The 22,511-nt window shown below is 43.2% G+C and overlaps 1 protein-coding gene across 2 annotated transcripts in view; it reads left to right on the forward strand.

Moving 5' to 3' along the window:
• Positions 1-22,511, forward strand: part of LOC126284872 (fatty acid synthase-like) — a 364,243-nt gene that overhangs the window by 60,980 nt on the left and 280,752 nt on the right. For both annotated transcript variants that reach the window (XM_049984111.1, XM_049984110.1), the window contains exons 6-8: positions 277-515; positions 7,563-7,799; positions 13,199-13,396. In XM_049984111.1, coding sequence (XP_049840068.1) covers positions 277-515; positions 7,563-7,799; positions 13,199-13,396 — 674 coding nt within the window. The remainder of the gene's footprint in view (positions 1-276; positions 516-7,562; positions 7,800-13,198; positions 13,397-22,511) is intronic.

Below are 22,511 nucleotides of genomic sequence, written 5' to 3' on the forward strand. Positions count from 1 at the left end.
TTTTTCAACTTGGGATTCATACACTGCCTGAAAGATGGGAGAAATTAGTGGCCAGCAGTGGAAAATACTTTCAATGATACATGTGTAACCAATTTGTTACATTAAAGCTTCAAATGTTGGAGAAAAAACGGTGGAAGCAAAGTTGTACATCTTGTACATTTTCCTAACTCTTTATGGTCTCTTATGCCATAACACTGTCAAATCATAATACCTTCTCAGCTCACTTAATTTGCTATTTTTGCTGTTTATTGAAAATGACATGTTAATATATTGCAGGTAATGGTTATGTGCGTTCTGAAGCTGTTGGATCAATTCTAATCCAAAAAGCAAAAGATGCTCGCCGTATGTATGGCCAGCTAATACACGTCCAAACCAACTGTGATGGATACAAAACAGAAGGCATCACTTATCCTTCAGGTCTCATGCAGAAATTACTCCTAAGCCGCTTCTACGAGGAGTGTGGTGTTGATGTACAAAATATTAAATATGTTGAAGCTCATGGAACTGGAACAAAGGTAACACCCAAGAAACAAGGTGAATTAAATATTTATGCACTGAATACTTACTGTTAAAGCACTATTTGACAAACTAATTGATGTATGTTATATATGAGGCAACAAAATGTTGCTTTCTGATTTGTTATAGTTGTCCTTCATGTAACTTTGGATTCTCAGAGCAATCTGTCAAGTGAATAACTATCTAGAATAGTTTTCTTGAAAAAGATTGATTCAATTGAAAGAAACTGTTTTTGCACCAAAACAATGATTCAGTGCCAAAATTTGCATGGGAGCCTCTGTTTATAGTTGTCAGAATAAATATGTAAATTTTTGAAAAAAAATATAATAATAATAACATACTGTCAGTGGAGAAAAGTGGCTGATATATAATTCAGTTGTTTTTATTTAATATGCAATTACATAACATGAGAACAATCTACATCTTGAGCTGTTGGGTATTCTGCCAGATGTTTGCATCGTTTTCGTAGGGTATATTGACAACGTAACTCATTATCTTCATCATGTCCTACCTGAGACTACTTGTCAAGTGTACCTTCACTCTTCCCTATTCATTGTTGGTTCCAGTTGTTCTGTCTGTGGTCTGCTGCTGCTAGCAGTGTCCTTAGGCAGCCCCCCTTCAGTCCGGAGCACCTGTCTGCAAGATGGTGTTCAGTTTTCTGCCTGGCACAGTTGCAGTTGTTCCGTTTGCAGTCTGCCCCTTCTAGAAATGTTCTGAAAAGTTCCATCTTCAGTCCAGTGCACCTGGTGCTTTATCTGCATCCAGTTGTCAGCAACACTGGCACATCAACATACCCAACAACCAAAAGAAACTGTTGTTCCCATATCACCACACCCGCAACTCAGGGGGTCTTCTTACAACGTCTCAAGTTTTGTTGTATTGTATTTATATTCTTGTTCTTGACTGTACCCAAACTTATAACACGTAGTAATGCAAAATACACTCTAGTGGGGTCTCTCTTTTCCTTCTATTGTAATGAAGAAATAGTAGTGTAAAATAAATATGAGCTTTTTTTTTTGAAGACTTCTATAATAGTTGTGGAGCATTTATGTGAAGTAACAACTTTAATATGAGGTTAAGTCAATTATTATTCACAAAATAGTTAAAAAATTTATTGTAATCAAATAGCAAACTTACAAGAACATCATTTCTCAACATCATCTCCTTGTGTTTCAATGCACTTGCGCCATCATTGTACAAGCTTCCTGATGCCCTCATAAAAGAAGGTTCTCGGTTGAGCTGCAAGCCAGGAATGCACCGCTTCTTTCTCTGCTTTATCTGATGCAAATTGCCAGCCCGTTAATGCCTCTTTGAGTGGACCAAACAAGTGATAGTCAGAAGGGGCAAGATTGGGACTATATGGAAGATGATCCAGTGCTTCAAATTTGAGTTTCTAGAGCATTTCAGCAGTGTGGGCAGGAGTATGCAGACGGGCATTGTCATGCAACAACACAACACCTTTTGACAGCTATCCTCGGCATTTGCCTCAAATTGCTGGCTTTAGCGTGGCAGTAAGCATCTCACTGTAATGTACACTGTTTATTGTTGTGACCCTTTCCCCATAATGATCCAGTATTGGATCTTGTGCATCCCAAAAAACCGCAAGGATCAGTTTTCCTGTGGGTGGTTGGGGCTTTTAACTTTGTCTTGCATGGTGAATTTGGATGTTTCTATTCCATACACTGCCATTTACTCTCCAGCTCGTAATGATTGATCCATGTTTTGTCACCAGTAATGATCATGTCTAAGAAGTTGTCCCATTTAGAGATGGGCAAACTCGTTCATCCTTGGGAGCTAGTTCACTGCTGATCATTCTTTTTTGGGAACCTTTCATTTTTACTTGTTCACCGCTCATTTCTGTTTGGTATATGGTTCTTATGAAAAACTGAAAACTAGTAATGTAGGTGACTGAAGGATGGAGGGCACCAAGAGGGGGCATTTGCCTCCCCCCTGGAGTATAGAGTTTTTATTCATTACAGAATTCTTACACAATTTTAGAAGTAATTTCTGTGATACTGCAGAACCTCTCGTTTAGCCAACTGTAGCATTGTGTGGCTGATCGCAGGGAAATAATATAGGGTGGTGCACGGAAAACCGGCTCGAGTACAGACTGCTCGCCAATTATGGACAATGTGTTGCTCGTTACGAGCAGATACAACAAACAAGCAAACATGTAATAATTAGGCAGTGAAGAAATAACAAGCTAATGCAAGCAACAATGGCAAAACAATCGATGACAATGGGTGGAGAGCTGGAGAAGAGAACATGAAAATCTCATGCGACATGCATGGGCTATAGCACATGTAGTCTTGTTAACCTGTTAGTGACTGTTTCCCAACTTAATAGACCACAAGTGTCTTGTATAAAATTCTTCGTTTTGACTTCCACTAAATAGCTATCCTACGTTGTAAACAATAATCGTTTACACCCTATATATACTTCACATTGTCTCTGAGTTCGTAGGCGAAGTAGACTTTATGGAAGCATAAAATAAAATGTCATTTTCTCATCATACTTGCGTCACATGCTTAGTAAAAATTAGGTTTTTATGTTGCGATATTAAAGTTAATGCAGCAATAATAATAATAAAGTTCACAGTAATAAAGTTTTTGGTTTGAAAGCTCCTTCTGAACAAATGTTTTTGAGATAATAAGTAAATACGATTTTATGGCAATCTATGTCTATTCAAATGGAGAGGCACCGCTTTTCCTACTGAGCCAAAATGACCCACAACCCACTTTTTTTTCCAAATAAACCAAACTAGCAGGTGATGCAAATTGGAAACAACCAAACTTAAAAATAATTAGAGCCTTCCTAAATATAATATTCTGTATATGAAAGATACAGGAAAATCATTTTATATGAATTTTGGTACACTAAAAATTAAGTAAATTATTGAAAGTTAGTTGCTACATCAAGTCGATGAAACCAAAAAACATATGAATAACAAAAAACTTGCCTTGTTATAAGTATGTCTGCTACTGTTCATCGATATGATGAAGTGAGCTGATATACCCTTTTGTTACCTGAAAAGACGTACGTATTACATACAACGTAATTTTTATGTAATTTACATAACTATAAAATACTTCTTGATTACTGGTCGTGGACGCTGAATAGCCAGACCAAAGTGCAAGAACAGTTTGCAACACAAGTAAAATGGGTGAGCGCAGTGAACGAAACGAACAACTGGATACTGAACTAACTAAGAGCAGTCGGCAGTGGAACTGAGACAGGTGGCCATGCGAAGAACAACGAGTGCGGCCGAGGGAGACTGAGACTGAGACGACCACGTGATCGAGGCTGGAACGAGAACTGCCGAAGTGACCGCCGCAACCGAAGTGAACTCTGAACCGATTGTTCCTCGTTCCCAGGAACTATAAGTAGACTGCCGCAACCGAAGTGAACTATGAACCGATCGTTCCTCATTCCCGGGAACTATAAGTAGATCACCGCGACCGAAGTGAACTATTAACCGATCATTCCTCATTTCCAGGAACTACAAGTAGACCGCCGCGGCTGAAGTGAACTATGAAACGATTGTTCCTTGGAATTCATTCCTCGGTCCTATTGTTCATCTTTGTGTACCGTTCCTTTGCACCCGTTTGTTCGCGAACTACCCATCTCTTGTCCCCTTCATTACCACAGTGATCCAAATGTTTTTTGCAGATGTCCAAGCACGTTTGTTTATGCAACTGTATGAGTTTTTTTGGGACCCATCTCTCACAAACTTTATGAAACCCAAGTCTGTTGCAGATGATTTCATAGGCAGAACTGTGACTAATTTGCAGATGATGTGCCACTCTGTCAATAGTTAATCATCTGTCTAAGAGAATCATTTCACATGGAAGCTCAATGGTTTCTTCAATTGTGGTGGTAAACGGTCATCAGGCTCCATTGTGCGTAACACTTGTGCAACCATTTCTGAATTTTTGAGTCCATTTGTAGACATTCTGTTGTGGTAAAACACTGTTCCTGTACTGTACTGAAGGTTTTCAGTGAATTTGAGCCCCTGATACGCCTTCTGACCACAAAAAGCAGGTCACTGAACGTTGCTCTTCTTTGATACAAATAGACAGTGGAGCAGCCATGATTAACAGCATGGCAGCAATTATGAAACTAACCTAGCAGCTTGAAAATTGCAAGGATATAACAACAAATAAACAAAGCATCCATCATCAATGTAAAACAACAGTACTAACAAAATAAACAAAAATATAACTGAATTGTGGATAATAATTGACTTACCCTCACATATTGGTAAATCTGGAACAGTTTTTAATTTATTTATTTTTAAATACACTCAGTGAGAAACAATATTAGCATATGGAAGTAAACGAAAAAGTGAAATGCTACATTAGGTATTGAGAATTTTATGCGGTTTTATTTCAGAGATTTCAAAATCAAGTTAAGTGAACAATGAAATTGACAATACGAGCTCACTGCTAGTCCTTTGTCAGTCAAATGTTGTATTCCTTTGTTCCTGGCTACTTATTCAGTTCGGATGAAGGCTGTCACTACTGTAACTGTCTTCTACCTTGGATGGGGGGGGGGGGGCAGCAAAGAGGGGTGGGGTGGGGGGTGAGGGGGGGTTGACAACTGCTGTAACTGGCCCTCAGCATACTGGATGTAAGCAAAAGAATGGAGTTGATGTCTCAGGTGGTTCTTCACATGTTCTATTAGGAACAGGCTTATTGATCTTGCTGCCCTAGGAAATACTTCAACATCTTGAAGGAATCATCAAGACACATAACATATGTTAATGAGCATTCTCATGTAGAAAGATAGTACGAGATTGTTGTCTCAGAGGATATCTGTGAAATACTGCTTTACTGTCAGAGTTAACTGAAATCACTTCCCAGGTGTGGCATCATTCAACAGACTACCAACTGTGTTGTAGTAATGGTATTCTGCTCATTAAGTAACCAAACTTCTGTGAATCATCAGTCAATAGTGGAGATGACATGGCATGTTGTAATGAGTCCATTACTTGTATCCAGGTGGTTGGTGTAGTTTTGTTTAATCCATAAGTAGGAAATTCTCCTGTTATATGGTCAGACCATCATTCAGCAATGCTTTGACAACACATGAATCCTCCATAACATTCCCATTCAGTCTGAAAGTGGGGCACCTTCACGCCCAAACTCCCATGTCTGCACAATTCAGCCTTCTGGTCACATGTAGGTGGACAATGACACCTCTTTTGAATTCTATCAAGTGCTGCTAATATTGTTCCATGGAAGCACGTGTGATTCTCTTTAGTCCCCCACAATGATTACCAACCATCTGTTTCACTTCATACCTTGTCAGACCTGGGAACTTAGATCATATTGTGACAACATAAATGTAATCTGGTGGCCATTCTAGCCATTACAGCTGATAGCAACTCATAGTCATGTACATTCCTGCAGATGGTATGTACATGTATAGAATTGCATATACATTGGTCCATTCATTCCAGAGGCTTAACATTTTTGGAAATTTTCTTTTTAATGCAATCTTGTATATTCATTTTCTCACACCAGTCATCTGTAGTGATCTCTCTACAGCAGTGGTTCCCAACTTATCTTAGACCTTTATCCCTGAGTGCAGTCAGACATTAGGTAGTACCCCCCCACCCTCTGCTGCCCCTCCCCAACATTATCACCAACTTTCAGACCTAACTAAACTATAGAATGAAAGACTTTTCTTGGAACACTTTTATTTTTAAAATGATGATTGTGTGTGGGTCTATTAGAATGAATGATGAAGGAATTAGTGGTGCATCACAAGTGCTAACCTCAACTCGTTCTCAGATAAGAAAGCTAACTATTCAAGGTGAGGGTTGACACTTATTGCAAAACATACTTTCCAAGCATTACTCTTCTCCATAGTGACACTTGCTTAAACTGCACACTGAAACCCCATTTGTAAATCACTTGATTGCTGCATTCCTTACTTCTGAACTAGCAGAAACTGGATGATTTCAGGTTGTTAGTGCTTTATGTCTAACCACTCTGCTAATAATAATAATAATAATAATAATAACACTGTGTACAGCAGATGGGAGCCCTTATAAAGTTACTGCTGTGTCATGTTGTCAATTATTTCATTTATCTGTCTCAAAGTGAATGATGAAGCAATTTCTGGACTGCTTCTGCAATTTGGAGAAGAAACTTTCCTGAGATATTGAACATTTGTTACATATATCTCTCACTTTTATCATTGATGATATATTTGACAAAGTGCTGTTACTTGTGTAGTGGGTGGACTGTGTGAGGAATCTGTAACCTCCACCACATAATACCACTCACTGAGAAAAAGTAATTATTGATAACTTATATAACCAATAATTGTGACAACAGTAATGATATTTTGAAATTAATTTAGCTTTGTTACTGAGACAGAATCAAAATGTTTATTTTTATCCCTCAGAAAATTTCAATGCTCTGCTGCTCGCAGTGTGGCCTCAGCAGGCAGAGACTGTGGTCATGTGAGTGTAAAGTATGTTTGTGAGAGTGTTTGTGTGTATGTTGTCTATTTCCAATGCAGCTATTGTTGGCTGAAAACTCGCTATCTCACAGTCTTTTTATTGTGCCCACCAGTGACTCAGCGTCTCCACTATATAGTGAGTAGCAACTATCCTATTCATAATTGTTACTTGCAAATAAAATGTATTTCAAGAACCTTCCAGAAATGATGAATACTAAATAACAATGTCTGGTGGTCAAGTTTAAACTGGTGGGCCCAGAGACACTAACCACTATGCCTTACAGCTTGCACCACTGCTTTCCAGTGTAAAGTTGCATAAGTTGCTGGGTGATGTACTATTCCTACATTTTGCATTATATCAGAATGAAGAAAAACTTTCCATACATGCTAGAAAGGAAGGAGGTTTTTCTGACAGGAAAATGCTGATTATCACAACTAACATGACCGGCCAACAAGAGGATGAGGTACTCCATACAGAGAGAAACAGAAACAAGTCCCATCAGATTTAATGTGAACACTCTGGGTTTAAAAGAAAGCAAAGTTCTCTGATATTTGTTTTTCTTTGTCTATTTCAGGCAGGTGATCCAGAAGAAATACGAGCAATAGACAATGTATTTTGTTCTGAAAAGACAAGTGACTGCCCACTACTAATAGGATCTGTGAAGTCAAATCTTGGACATTCAGAACCAGTTTCTGGATTTGTTTCCATTGCCAAGGTTATCCTCAGTATGGAATCAGGAATAATACCAGCAAATGCACATTATAAAAAACCACGTGCAGGGGTAGCAGCACTGGAAGAAGGTAGAGTAAAGGTGAGCATCATTAGAAAAATTATTCCAAAACAGTTTATAGTGAAATGTCTCTTTATAGAATCATTTTACATCAGCAAAATTTCACATGTTTAGAATTACTGAGCTGTGATCATTATTTTATTCACATGATCATAATTACTTTTAGGAGAGTGAAACAAATAACTGATATTGCTGATGACTAAAAAAGACACAGTAAGCCTTATGAAGAGGGAGGGAGATCTCTGTTAACTCTTAACCAGTACAATACTGCTCTTGAACCCATTTGCAGTGTTTGCTGTTTCTAGAAATGCAGGGTTCTGTATGCTCGTTTTCAGGCATTATATTGTTAATGATTTATCACTGTCTACTTTTCAAGACTACAGCTTAGAGCACATTTCTTGAACTCATAAGTATATAATATGCTGAAATGCTAAATAAAATAATCTAAAGTCACAGTTTTATTAGAGGTGAGTTTTGTATATATATATATAAAATAGAAAGAAACTTCCACATGGGAAAAATATATTAAAAACAAAGATTCCAAGACTTACCAAGCGGGAAAGCGCCGGCAGACAGGCACATGAACAAGCACACAAACACACACACAGAATTACTAGCTTTCGCAACCGATGGTTGCTTCTTCAGGAAGGAGAGGGAAAGACGAAAGGATGTGGGTTTTAAGGGAGAGGGTAAGGAGTCATTCCAATCCCGGGAGCGGAAAGACTTCCCTTAGGTGAAAAAAAGGACAGATGTACACTCGCACACACACACACATATCCATCATATATATATATATATATACTTTCAAAGTGCCACCACAGAGTTACGCGCATCCTCTACATGCGCCACTGTCTGCCAGCCATGCAGCAGCAGCGCCATCTAAGCGGCCAGCGGCCGCTAGACTCGGGCTCAGTTATGATTTGACTCTTAAAGTGTACACACATCTTACTCTGTTTACTTGATCTGTGACTTTCATGTATTGCGTCTTCCTTGAATATATTTGTTCAACTTGAAGTTATTACAATTGGCGATGAGGTAGTGATTTTTCTTTTCCATCTTTGATCCACATGTTTCCATGGCTACTTTCAAGCAAATATTGTAAGGTCTCATAGAACAGCAAATGCTTCTCACAAATGCAATTCGTGATTTCATCGCAGCATCAAATGCGGAGCGTCTCTCGTCATTGTCTCTACCTACATTTACTCCTTACGATGAGACAGCGGAAGGCTGGTCTGATTACGAAAAACGTTTGCAACAGCACTTCTTGGCATTTCATGTCGCAGATGAATAAACATGTAAGTCTCTGTTCGTTTCATGGATTTCACCTCTAATGAATCAGTTGTTGCAGTTGGCTCCTTTGAAAGATCCTGTGTCTTTGTCCTTTGCTGAAATGTGCTCACTTCTGTCCGTCTATTTTCAAAAGCAAATGCATATGGTAGCCTCTTGTGTTGCCTTTTATCATGGTCAAAAACAACCGAATTAATCCTATCACCCTTGGGCTGCTGAACTTCACGGCCTCAGTAGAAAGTGTAAATTTATTACTGAAGTTCACAAAGAATCCTATGCCGATTCCATAGTATGGGATGCTATTATCCGATCGGCACCCAACAAAGAAGTTAGGCAAAGTGCCCTTCAAGTGGCAAATCCAAACCTAGATGAAGTCCTATCCATCGCTCAGTCTTTTGAAATTTCTCACGCCGCTGGAGCACAAATAGAGGCATGGGGCGACGTTGGGGAAATACAACCTCTGTGCGATGTTGACGAAGAGTGTGGTGTGTCCCCGCCGGCCTATGTGGTCGCAGTACGCACCCAGGTGCAGCCTCAGCCTAACCATAAACAAACCTCTAAGAAACTGCAGAAAAACCCACGGCAACTTCCTTCATGTACGTGGTGTTTTACGAAACATTCACGAGAAGATTGTCCACAACGTTGGACCGGGTGTCACAAATGCGAAAAATAAGGGTTATGTGTCATCCGTTTGCAAATCCGACCGCATACATGATGTTCATGAACATGATGCTGATTCTGATTCTGTGTTGTCTGTCAATTCAACTTCTTCCCTTTCAGGGAAGTTATTCCTCACTGTCCAGATACTTGGTCAGGATATTCGCATGCAGGTGGATACTGGTTCTGCTGCCACTATCATCAATTCTCAGAAGTAACTTTGGTTGGGTTCTCCAATCCTGTCACCTGTCACTAGGCAATTACTGACTTACAATAAACAGAATATTTCTCTCTTGGGACAATTAGATGCTGAGGTATCTTACAAATCTGTCATTCGTACTTTTACCGTATTTGTGGTCGACCATAGTAAAGCGGAGAATCTTTTTGGTTTCGATGCCTTTCGCGTGTTTGGGTTCTCCATAGATGACTCTGTCTATATCATCTCTGATGCTGTTCTTTATGCTCAATTGGATTCCTTGTCGACGGGTTAGGCCATGCAAATGACTTTGAAGCTCATATCACACTCAAACCCACTGCTCGGCCTAAGTTTTTTTGGGCTTGGTCCATTCCTGGGCCCTTTGTGATCAGGTCAAACAGAAGCTGGATCGTCTCACTGCTTCAGGGGTCTTGCTTCCTGTCACTTCCAGTGATGGTCCTCTCCTGTCGTCGTTGCTAAGCCAAATGGTGATATTTGTCTCTGTGGCAATTTCAAAGTCACTGTAAATGCTCAATGCCTTATTGACACTTACCCTATGCCTAGACCTGAAGAATTGTTCACTAAACTTGCTGGAGGCCAGTATTTTTTTAAACTTGACCTGTCAGAAGCTTATCATCAACTTCCTCTCGATGCTGCTTCCCAGCAGTTTCTGGTCCTTAACACGCCTTTCGGCCTCTATCAATACCAACGATTGCCATATGGGGCTGCCAGTGCCCCTACTCTCTTCCAGCGATTCTTGGAACAATTATTTCTCACTGTCCCTGGGTGTATAAATTACCAGGACGACATTGTTCTCACTGGCTCCACCACTGATGAACGTCTTCAAAATCTCAGCACACTTTTTCATGTCTTACAGACTGCCGGTCTTAAGTGTAATCTTAAGAAATCAAACTTTTTTCAGGCATCTGTCATGTACTGTGGTTTCAACTCTCTCGTGATGGTATTCGTCCGCTTCAGCAAATTGTCACTGCGATCGATGCCCTTCCTCGCCCTACATCTGTTAAGGAACTGCAGGCCTTCTTGGGGAAAATAGCATACTATCACAAGTTTTTACCATCTGCTGCTTCGGTGGCTTAGCTGTTGCATCACCTGTTGCATAAAAACGTGCCTTTTCACTGGTCCACGTCATGTGATGCGGCTTTCCGTGAAGTTGAGACTATGCTGAAACAGGCCCCGTGCCTGGCTACTTATCGACCTGGCCAACATCTTGTTCTTGCCACGGACGCCTTGGTGCAGTCCTTGCGCACCGTTTTTCTGACGGTTCTGAACAACCCATTGCTTATGCCTCCATGCTCACGGATGCCCAACAAAAGTATTCTCAAATTGGAATAGAAGATTTGGCCATTATTTATGCTCTTTATAAGTTTGGTGTTTTTCTCTATGGATCCAAATTTCATCTTGTTACGGTTCACTAACAACTTGTTTCCTTGTTTCATCCATCAACATCACTTCCCGACAAGGCTGCACACCACCTCCAGCGTTGGGCTCTTTACTTGTCTCGTTTCAATTATGAGATGGCTCAACATTCAAATGCTGTTGCACTGTCTCACTGTCCCATGGGTCCTGATCTGGCATTCAATAGGGACGAACTTTTGTGTTTCCACCTGGATGTTGTGAGCAGCGGGTTGTGGACGGGTTCCCCATCACCGGGGACCAGCTGGCGTCTGCTATGGGTTCTGACCCTACCCTCTTCCGGGTTTTACGCTGTATTCAGAAGATTTCTGATTCGTTGCGGAACTAGTACACTTTGCATTACCACCTCATGGCTAGGGATGGTGTTATCCTCCCTTCCACTGTAAATGCTATGCCGTGTGTGTTGTGGTACCTGCATCTTTGCATGGTTTGGTCTTGCGCCTCCTTCACCAAGGGCACTGAGGTGTCTCTCGCACAAAATCTCTGGTGCGCCATCATGTATACTGGCCCGGCATCGACTCTGAAATCGCACACATGGTCGCTGCCTGTGGCCCTTGTGCGTCACAGGACGCTGCCCCGAAGTCATCTTTGTCACCGTTGTCTTTGCCTGAGAAGCCCTGGGAGCGTATTCATGCTGACTTTGTGGGACCTTTTTTAGGTTCTTATTGGCTTCTCGTAATTGACGCCTACTCTAACTTTCCTTTCATTGCCCGTTGCACTTCGCCTACCACCGCGGCAACCACCAATGCTCTAGCTCACATTTTCTCTTTGGGAGGCCTTCCCTCTACTCTTGTTACTGATAATGGTCCGCAAGTTGCCTCTTCTGATTTGCGGATTTTTGTGCCCGTCATGGTGTCATGCATGTCACAGCCCCTCCGTTCCATCCACGACTGGTGAGGAAACTCCTCACTTCTTCTGCTGCTGATGATGTGCTTCTCCAATTCCTGGCTTCTTTCCGTTTCACTCCCATGGGCAACCACAGCCTGGCTGAGCTCTTATGTCACCGACAGCCCCGCACGCTACTTCATCTTCTGCGGCCTTCCACCTCACGGCCACGGGTGCCTTCGCTTGGCCGGTTCACCACCAACGACCTTGTATGGATACGGGGATATGGCAGGTGGCCAAAATGGAGTCCATTAATTATGAGCCACACCTGCTCCATCGGAGATAACATACGGCACAGTCCTCGCCAAGAAATCATTGCCGTTACAAATTTTGTTTGGTATTCCATAGTATAATACTTAGGTTAATTAACTTAAATATTCTGCTGTTACAATGAAGTGCCATGAGTTATTTAAAAGTAGCTTAATTGAAATAGGCTACTCTTTTTAAGTACTGAAGATAGAAAGTTGTTGATTCAATCATTTGTTTATCCATTGTGTCCCGTAGATCCCGTCAGGAAGAAAATCCTTCAGGAATGTGTAGTGAGACATGATGTATATTAGCAAAAGACAAACAGATCTTAGAAGTTTCATCTGTAAACTGTATTAACAATAAATTACCAGTATACTGCTCAGTGCTATCCACACGTAGGCTATTTAAATGTAATAAACTATATTAGACAGAAAATTCCTTCTTTGAAACAAGCTGCTGTCACATCAGTTTTACTACAAAGTTGCTATTTGTCTGCTATCAGTTGCTTAACTTTACTAAATTACAGTGGCATTTTTCAAAGAAAATATTTTTTTTATGCGTGTAGAAACTGTTCTGTTCACAGCCCCTAACTGCTTGTCATGCAGCTTTGTATCAGAGACTGTTACTTGTCTTTGATTTGTTGTGGATTCTCAATTTTTACCTTAAGGTTTCTCTAAGGATTTCAGACATACTTGAAAATATGTGTCAACAGGTTGTAGCAGAACACACACCATTTCCTGGAGGTCCCGTTGCAATAAATTCTTTTGGTTTTGGTGGCTGCAACTCTCACACACTTATTGCACCAAATCCTAAAGCAAAAGTGAATAATGGTACTCCTAAAGATGGATTACCTAGACTAGTTACTGTGTCAGGCAGGACACCTGAAGCTGTGCATGCAATTCTCAACCAGGTGAGTATATGTCTTATTTACATTTGTATCTTATGAATAACACAGTAATAATCCTTAATATTATCCATCATTGTAATAAAACTATTTCATTCTGGCAATGCACTGTAATAATATGTTATCTAAATTATGAATATAGAGTTACATTTTCAGAGTATGTGAAATAGAACCTGTATTAAGAACAGGTTCTTTCATTGCAGTGATTCCTTTCTAAACACATTTATGGTTTTAGAAAATAAGAGGAATTCTTTTGAGCTTTTAAGAATATGTTTATGCCCCCTCATATACTACTGTGACCTTCTGGTAAGAACCTCTTGACCATTAAACTGAGTGTTGGTGCCCCTTCTCGTCCTTTCTCTCTCTCATTGCATCAAACACACAGTCCTATTTTGCAGAGAATGCTTAAAAGTTTTTGTAATAATATTGATATGAAGATACTAATGAATAGATAGAAAAATAATTTAAGGAGAAAACAACGCACTGAACTGCTGAAGCACTCTATCATCAATAGGTGTGTAGTAACCTGCTCTTTACTTTATCTACTGCCTGCAGCAGGCATAAGTCGAGCCATTACAGCAAGCAAAGTGCACTCTGACTTTCAAATAGCTCACCCGCAATTACCCAAGGTGGGCCGCCAGGGTCAACCTGGTCACTGACATCTGTCACCAGGCCCACCGTGTATGTGCAGCAGTCTCACCCTTTCTCTCTCTCCTTGCATAAAACACACAGTCCAATTTTGCAGAGAATGCTTAAAAAATTCACCTACTACCCACATCAGGCATAAGTCAGGCCATTGCAGCAAGCAACGTGCACACTGACATTCAAATAGCAGACCTGCAGCTACCCACGGTGGGCTGCCAGGGGCAAGTGCAGCACTACACCAGCAACCCCTGACACGGATAGTGTCTTTAGGAGGACATGCATGGGACTTTGGGCCTTCCATTGTTAACTATGTTCGAGACGTGTAAACTGTTTTAATTGGTTTCTTGATGACGTCACTCCATAACGCATAGTGTAACGCATAAGTTTATCTATTTTATGGCTTTGCGTTACCTTGTGTTAGAACATAAATGGCAATATGAAGGGATGAATTTTCACGTGTTTCAGATTTGGTGGTTTTTCTTCTTTACGCCAGTCACTTCTGTGACAGCAGCAGTTAAATTTTTGTCCCTGTTGGAATGATTGTTGGATTCATTGATCTAAGTGCAGCTGCTGTTGTTCCTCTGCTACTGCCATGCCTCAAGTGAATGGGCTACAGCCATAGTGATCATAAAGAAAATGTTTGGTCAGCTTCAACTCTGTGGTGACTTCAGGGTCACTGTTAATGCACAGGCAGTCACAGACACTTACTTCATGCTTCACCTGGAGGAGTAGCTCACATGGATAGCTGGGAGTTATTTCTTTTCAAGCCTACCTTTAGATTATGTCAGACAAAGCATCAGAACTACTGCTTGTGGTTAGTATTCCTTTTGGACTCTTTCAGTATCATTGGCTAATGTTTGGCATCCCAAGTGTGCCTGTCACCTTTCAATGTTTCTTAGAAAAGGTTACAACAGTTGTCCCTTATTGCATTTACTATCTTGACAATATTATCATGACAGGTGCTCCCGTTGCAGATCACCTACGAAACCTCAGTTCTTTGTTTACTGTTCTACAGGCCACAGGCTTCAAATGTAATCTTGTTAAGTTTCACTTTTTCCAGACATACATTGTTTATTTGGGTCATGAAATTTCCCGGCAGTGTTTGTGTACCTTGGAACAATATGTTGCTGCCATTACAGCTTTGCTTTGTCCACCTAATCTACAAGAACTTCATGTACTCCCAGAACACTACTATAGCACCCCTCTTGCATCTGGTGCTTTAGGAAAGTGCTCCTTTTCTTTGGTCTGCGGCATATGAGCTTGGTTTTGTGCAGCTTATGGATAGTCTTTGTCCCTTGCTGTGTTTGCAGCATTTCAACCCCTTTATATGAATCTGTGGTGTCTGTTGAATTTGCAGCTGTGATACATATTATGTAAATTGAAGGTTAAGGGGGGGGGGGGGGGGAGGGAGGGGGAAAGGGAACAGGTGAAAATACTGATGTCAGCTGTATCAGGACATTATGTGGAATCAGTAGTGACAAGTGAAAATGTGTGCTGGACTGGAACTCGAAATCGTGATCTCCCACTTGCTAGGCAGCTACAATAACCATAGTGCCTCCTGTTATAACCTTTAATCACAATAATTGCGTGGATTTTCACACTCTCTCTTAGAAACAATAGCTGATCACATGATTACAACTCAGTCTCTCGTATTCTACTGCTGTGCCGTGACATGCGGCCGGTGCCGTTCGTAGCTAGGTGGCGCTCCCGCGCTCATCCGATTTGCGGAGCGCCTCTATCGCCGTTTGTGCGTACTGTCGTGGCGGCACTATTAAATGTCGTGGCATTATCACAACACTTTTCCCCCCTTGAAAAAAATAAACACTCTCTTCCTTGGAGACATGGACAGCGCAGAGACATCCATGGCCTCTTGTGAGGCCCCGAGGAGATCCCGCACGGAGACACGGGAGTATGGTCGAAAATGGTCAGGACGGAAGCTCGTGCGTGGAACGTGCCTCCTGGATGAGATGATGGGTGAAAACTCCGGAGCAGCATCCATAGGTGTCATTGACCTGGGAGTGTGCTCCAGCGAGATGGGTCCCGGAGAAGGCGGCGTCGCGACTGGGGCCGGTTCCGGAGTACTTGGAAGCGGCAGCGACGCCGGCTGCATCAACACGGACGGTAGATCGGCAGTAGCGACAGGACTGGCGTCTCGAGCTGGTGGAGGCGAAGGATGGGGCAGTGGCACAGGCGTGGCCACCACTCGTGGGCGCATCTGGTCGTAATGGCGAACAACCATGCCGTCGCCCGTACGGATTTCACAAAGCCGGTGGCCGCGAAGAGCCTTGACCACCCCTGGAATCCATTTAGGGCGAGATCCATACCCTCGTGCCCACACGTCGGCGCCCACCGAGTATTTTCCCGCACTAGGGGACACAGTACAAGGCCTGACAGGGTGAAGCAGGTGCAGTAGAGTGCGCGGTTGGCGGCCATGCAAGAGTTCAGCAGGGCTGCGATCACCCAGAGGCGTGAAGCGATAAGAACTCAGAAATTGCAGCAGGGCGTCATCTGTGGAAAAATCACTAAGGAATTTTTTCATCTAGCATTTGAAAGTGCGGACAAGGCGCTCGACCTCCCCATTCGATTGCGGATGGAAGGGAGGTGCGGTAACATGATGAATCCCTTGTCCAGTACAAAAATCACGGAAGGCCTGCGAAGAGAACTGAGGGCCATTATCCGTGACGATCGTGGATGGAAGACCTTCTAGCGCAAAGATTTTGGACAAAGCCAGCGTCGTCGCCGCAGTGGTGGGCGACGGACATCTAACAACAAATGGAAACTTCGAGAAGGCGTCAATCAACAGTAGCCAATAAGTACCGAGGAAGGGGCCAGCAAAGTCGGCGTGCACCCGTTCCCATGGCTGAGCTGGATCAGGCCACGGAGAGGGCATTGTACGAGGTGCCGCCAGTTGTTGAGCACACTGGTCACATGCAGCAACCATATGGGTGATGTCCGAATCAATGCCGGGCCAATAAACGTGCCTGCGGGCCAGGGACTTAGTCCGAGAAATACCCCAATGGCCTCCGTGCAACAGTTTGAGAACATCTTTGCGAAGAGAGGCTGGCACCACGACCCGTGGAGATGCGCCATCCGTGGCCAGAAGAACAACACCATCACGAACAGACAGACGAAGGCGCAAGGCATGGTAGTTGCGAAGGGGATCCGATGCCCAGCCCCCGGTCCTGTCCGGCCAACCTCGTTGAACAAACCCGATCACCCGACGCAGGACCGGGTCACGCGCAGTAGCTGACGCGACCTGCGAACCTGTAAGTGGAAAACCCTCGACTGCACGACGTTCTTCCTCATCAATGTGGAAACAGAGGAGTTCATCACGATTGAAAACAGGGTCGGGGCCCATCGGCAATCTTGACAATGCATCCGCGTTTGCGTGCTGGGCCGTGGGGCGATAGTGAATCTCATAATGAAAACGAGACAAGTATAAGGCCCAACGTTGCAGGCGGTGAGCTGCCTTATCCGGAAGTGACGCCGAGGGGGCTGAACAGAGAGACCAGCGGTTTGTGGTCAGTGATGAGGTGAAACTTAGAACCATACAAAAAAACGCTGAACTTTTTTAGAGCATAAATGATAGCGAGCGCCTCCTTTTCGATTTGAGAGTAACGCCGTTGCGCCTCGTTGAGGGTCTTGGAAGCATAGGCAATGGGTCGTTCCGACCCATCCTCATACCGATGGGCGAGAACAGCCCCTAGGCCATACTGTGATGCGTCAGTCGCCAGAACCAAGTGCTGACCCGGACGGAATGTGGCAAGACAAGGCGCCGACTGCAAATGAGCCTTCAGGCGGACAAAAGCCTGCTCACACCCGTCGGACCAACAGAAGGGGACGTTTTTGCGTAACAGCTGATGCAGAGGATAAGCTACCGCTGCTGCGGATGGAATGAATTTGTGATAATAAGCAATCTTGCCTAGAAACGCCTGAAGTTCTTTGACCGTAGACAGCCGGGGTAGAGCTTTAATGGCCGCAATGTGCTCACGGAGAGGGCGTATGCCCTCATGGGACAAGTGGAAACCAAGATACTCAATGGAGGGTTGGAAGAACTGTGACTTGTCCAGATTGCACCTCAACCCAGCCGAATGCAAAACCCGAAACAGTGAACGTAAATTACGAAGGTGCTCCGCAGTGGAGGCTCCCGTGACAACAATGTCATCCAGATAGTTTATGCAGCCGGGAACGGAAGCCGTGAGCTGTTCCAAAAACCGCTGAAAAATGGCCGGTGCGCTAGCGACGCCAAATGGTAATCGTTGGTACTGATACAACCCACAAGGAGTGTTGATAACGAGAAATTCCTTGGAAGGAGCGTCCAACGGCAACTGATGGTACGCCTCCGATAAGTCAAGTTTGGAAAAGAACTGGCCCCCAGCGAGCTTGGTAAACAACTCCTCAGGACGAGGAAGAGGATAAGTGTCAATGAGGCTCTGAGCATTGACAGTGGATTTAAAGTCACCACACAATCGCAGACTCCCGTTTGGTTTAGAAACCACCACGATCGGCGATGCCCATTCGCTGGAGGTAACCGGAAGGAGAATCCCTGAAGCTGTTAACCTGTCTAGCTCAGCCTTGACAGGTGCACGCAACGCCACCGGAATAGGGCGTGCCCGGAAAAACTTAGGGCGAGCCGTAGGTTTAAGAGTAATGTGGGCTGCAAAATCCTTGGCACAACCCAGACCAGCAGAGAACACAGACGAAAATTCACAACACAACCCATCCAGCTGTTGATACGGAATGTCCTCAGATATGAGGTGCACATCATCATCAATGGAGAACCCGAACAACTGGAAAGCATCATAACCGAACAGGTTTTCAATGCCCGCATGATCCACCACATAAAACGTGAGGGGCCGAACAACAGACTTGTAGGCAGTGGAAGCATCAAACTGGCCCATGATAGGAATTTTCTGCTGATTATAAGTCCTCAGATTGCGCGTAACTGGAGACAAAGGAGGGGAGCCCAACGCCAAATACGTGCGAGAATTAATGAGAGTTACTGCAGAGCCAGTGTCCACTTGCATGCGGATGTCTTTATTCAGAACACGAACAGTAACAAACAACTTATTTGTTTGAGAAAGCACACAGTGAACATCCATGTCCGACGCCTCGTCCTCGTCGACAGGAACTTTATGGGACTGACACACAGAAGCAATGTGGCCTTTTTTCCTACATGAATTACACGTAGCCCAACGTTTTGGACACGCTGCCCTGTCGTGCTGTACGAAACAACGGGGGCAAGAAGGAAGCGCGGAACGAACCGGCTTCTGTGGTTGCTGGTTTCGCTGCGAGCGTTGCGGCCCAACGCGACGTTGTTTACGCGAGTGAACCGCCGCCACATCTTCGTTCTCCTGTGCGACAGGCAAATTGTCCTTGTCGAGAGTTGACTGTACAGCGCCTACATCACACCACGCGTCTATTTGCGCGCCAGCAGCGTGAGACACTTCAAAGGATTGAGCGATGCTTAGAACTTCCGACAACGACGGGTTTGGCAGTTGTAGGGCACGTTGCCGAACTTCTTTATCAGGAGCAAGCCGTAGAATAGCATTCCTAACCATTGAATCAGCATAAGACTCGTGATGAGTGTCCATGACAAATTGACATTTCCTACTCAGGCCGTGTAGTTCCGCCGCCCAAGCCCGGTAAGATTGATGGGGCTGTTTACGACACCGGTAGAACGTCACGCGGGCGGCAACGACGTGGTTGTTTGTTCGATAATAGGCAGACAATAAGTCACACATTTCTTGGAAGGACAGGGAGGCTGGTTCCCGCAGAGGGGCTAACTGAGATAGCAGCTGATAGACCCGAGGGGAAATCCAAGATAGAAATAACGACTTACACATAGGAGCGTCGACAACGCCGAAAGCCAAGAAGTGTTGCCGCAAACGCTTCTCATAATTCTCCCAGTCTTCAGCGGCCTCGTCGTAAGGAGGGAATGGAGGCGGAGAAGAGGAAGACAGACGATGAGTAAGCGACGTCGACAACGCCTGAATCGCTGCCGTCAGCTGTGTTTGTTGTTCAATGAGCGCTTGCATAAGCTGTTCCATGTCTGCCCCGTCACGAACACGCAAATCCACAACGCGGTGAAAATATCCCGACCTCGTCGCCAAAAAGTGTTATAACCTTTAATCACAATAATTGTGTGGATTTTCACACTCTCTCTTAGAAACAATAGCTGATCACATGATTACAACTCAGTCTCTCATATTTGACTGCTGTGCCGTGACATGCGGCCGGTGCCGTTCGTAGCTAGGTGGCGCTCCCGCGCTCATCCGATTTGCGGAGCGCCTCTATCGCCGTTTGTGCGTACTGTCGTGGCGGCACTGTTAAATGTCGTGGCACTATCACAACACCTCCCAGCAGCAGTGTTTATCACAATTGTGCAGACTATCTTGGTACACCTATTGGCTGACCCACATTCACAAGCAATGCCAACTATACACAGTCCCCATCCTTCTCTTGAATGTAAATGGATAGATAAAAAATCTACTCACCAAGTGGCGGCAGGGAACACACACACAAAAGGGCTTAACTTTCACAAGCTTTTGGAGCTAGTGGCTCCTTCTTCTGGCAGAAGAGTTGAAGAGAGAGGAAGAGGAATGAAAAAAAGGACTGGAGAGGTTTAGGGAAAGAGGTACAGTTCAGAAAAGTCATCCAAAACACCAGTCAGGGGAGACTAAGCGGACAGGATGAGAAGGAAAGACTGATTGTTGGGGACTGCACTGGATGAGAATTGAAAACCTGAGAGTTTAAAGGTGGAAGACAGGGTAACATGCAAAGCAGAGATTGCTACAAAAACATTGTGCATGTGTTAATAAGAATGAAAAGCTAAGTGATGTAGGAAACTAAAATGGAGTGAAAAAAGGAATAGTTACCGTGAATAAATGTTGAGGCAGAAGGAGTTAACATAAATTAACATCAGGTGGGTAGTGAAAATCAAGGACATCAGCTACAGCACCTGCACAACTTAGTGAGCTGGAATGTTGTTGCAGTACAAGTCTCTCTATCTATAGGTGTGTGTGTGTGTGTGTGTGTGTGTGTGTGTGTGTGTAGCAGGATTTGTCCAACAATTAGCAATGTTCTCAATGCTACTCAGCACCTCATCTGTTTTGTAAGTTTTTACCTTTACTCCTTAAATTATTTATATTCCACCAAAAGACTTTTCATTACCTATTGATAGAGAAATTTTCTATTGTGATGACTGTGGAAAATTTTTACATTGGATTAATGTAAATTTGCTTGAGCATTACCTCAAAGATTTCATTATGAACAATCAATTTTTATTGATACGCACATGTTTTGATGTATTTAGTGCAACACAGGCTTTTAATATGATCATTTTTTTTTTTTTTTTTTTTTTTTTTTTTTTTTTTTTTTTTTTTTCCTCCTTGCATTGCCTAGTTTTCTAGGCAGTTTTCTGGTACTAGTCCTTACTTTTATATCTCTTGTGCATCTCTAATAACCTGTGACTGGATGAACTGATGTCTCCTCATTTTACTATGGGTTTGTGCTGAAATGTAATGCCTTCGAATTTTTTATGCGGAAAGTCTTCAAGATTTTTTAAAGTAAAACAAATGTTAGTAACATACTACATCTTTCTTCTTCATGTCTACATATCTGAACTCTCTACCCCTAGGTGGCTCCAAAATGTAGCATTTAACATGGTGGTGTTAATGTAACTATGTTGATGCTCGAAAAATAGCATTTTAGAATTGATTTTTGAATTAGTCGAGATTGTCCAATCAAATAACACTTGTTTGAGCTCTGGAATTTAGTGGTGTAATTTATTTTTGTCTATCTTGCACAATTTAGAGGTTATTAATGTTTAAAGTTGGGAAATTACCTTCATACCAGAAGGAGATTCTCACTCTGCAGCGGAGTGTGTGCTGATATGAAACTCCCTGGCAGATTAAAACTGTGTGCCAGACCGAGACCCAAACTCGGGACCTTTGCCTTTTTCGGGCTAGTGCTCTACCAACTGAACTACCCAAGCACGACTCACGCCCTGTCCTCACAGCTTTACTTCTGCCAGTATCTCGTCTCCTACTTTTCAAATTTCACAGAAGCTTTTCTGTGAACCCTGCAGAACTAGCACTCCTGGAAGAAAGGATATTGCAGAGACATGGCTTAGCCATGGATGATTTCAGAATGAGATTTTCGCTCTGCAGCAGAGTGTGTGCTGATATGAAACTTCCTGGCAGATTAAAACTGTGTGCCGGACGGAGACTCGAACTCGAACTCTTCTTCGCAGGAGAGCTTCTGTGAAGTTTGGAGGGTAGGAGACGAGACACTGGTGGAAGTAAAGCTGTGAGGACGGGACATGTGTCGTGCTTGGGTAGCTCAGACGGTAGAGCACTTGCCCACGAAAGGCAAAGGTCCCGAGTTCGAGTCTTGGTCCATCACACAGTTTTAATCTGCCATTAAGTTTCTTACCTTCATACCAACTGCTACAACACATGTTCTACGTGTGCAC

This window comes from Schistocerca gregaria, chromosome 8 (assembly GCF_023897955.1).
Source record: "Schistocerca gregaria isolate iqSchGreg1 chromosome 8, iqSchGreg1.2, whole genome shotgun sequence".
NCBI lineage: Eukaryota > Metazoa > Arthropoda > Insecta > Orthoptera > Acrididae > Schistocerca > Schistocerca gregaria.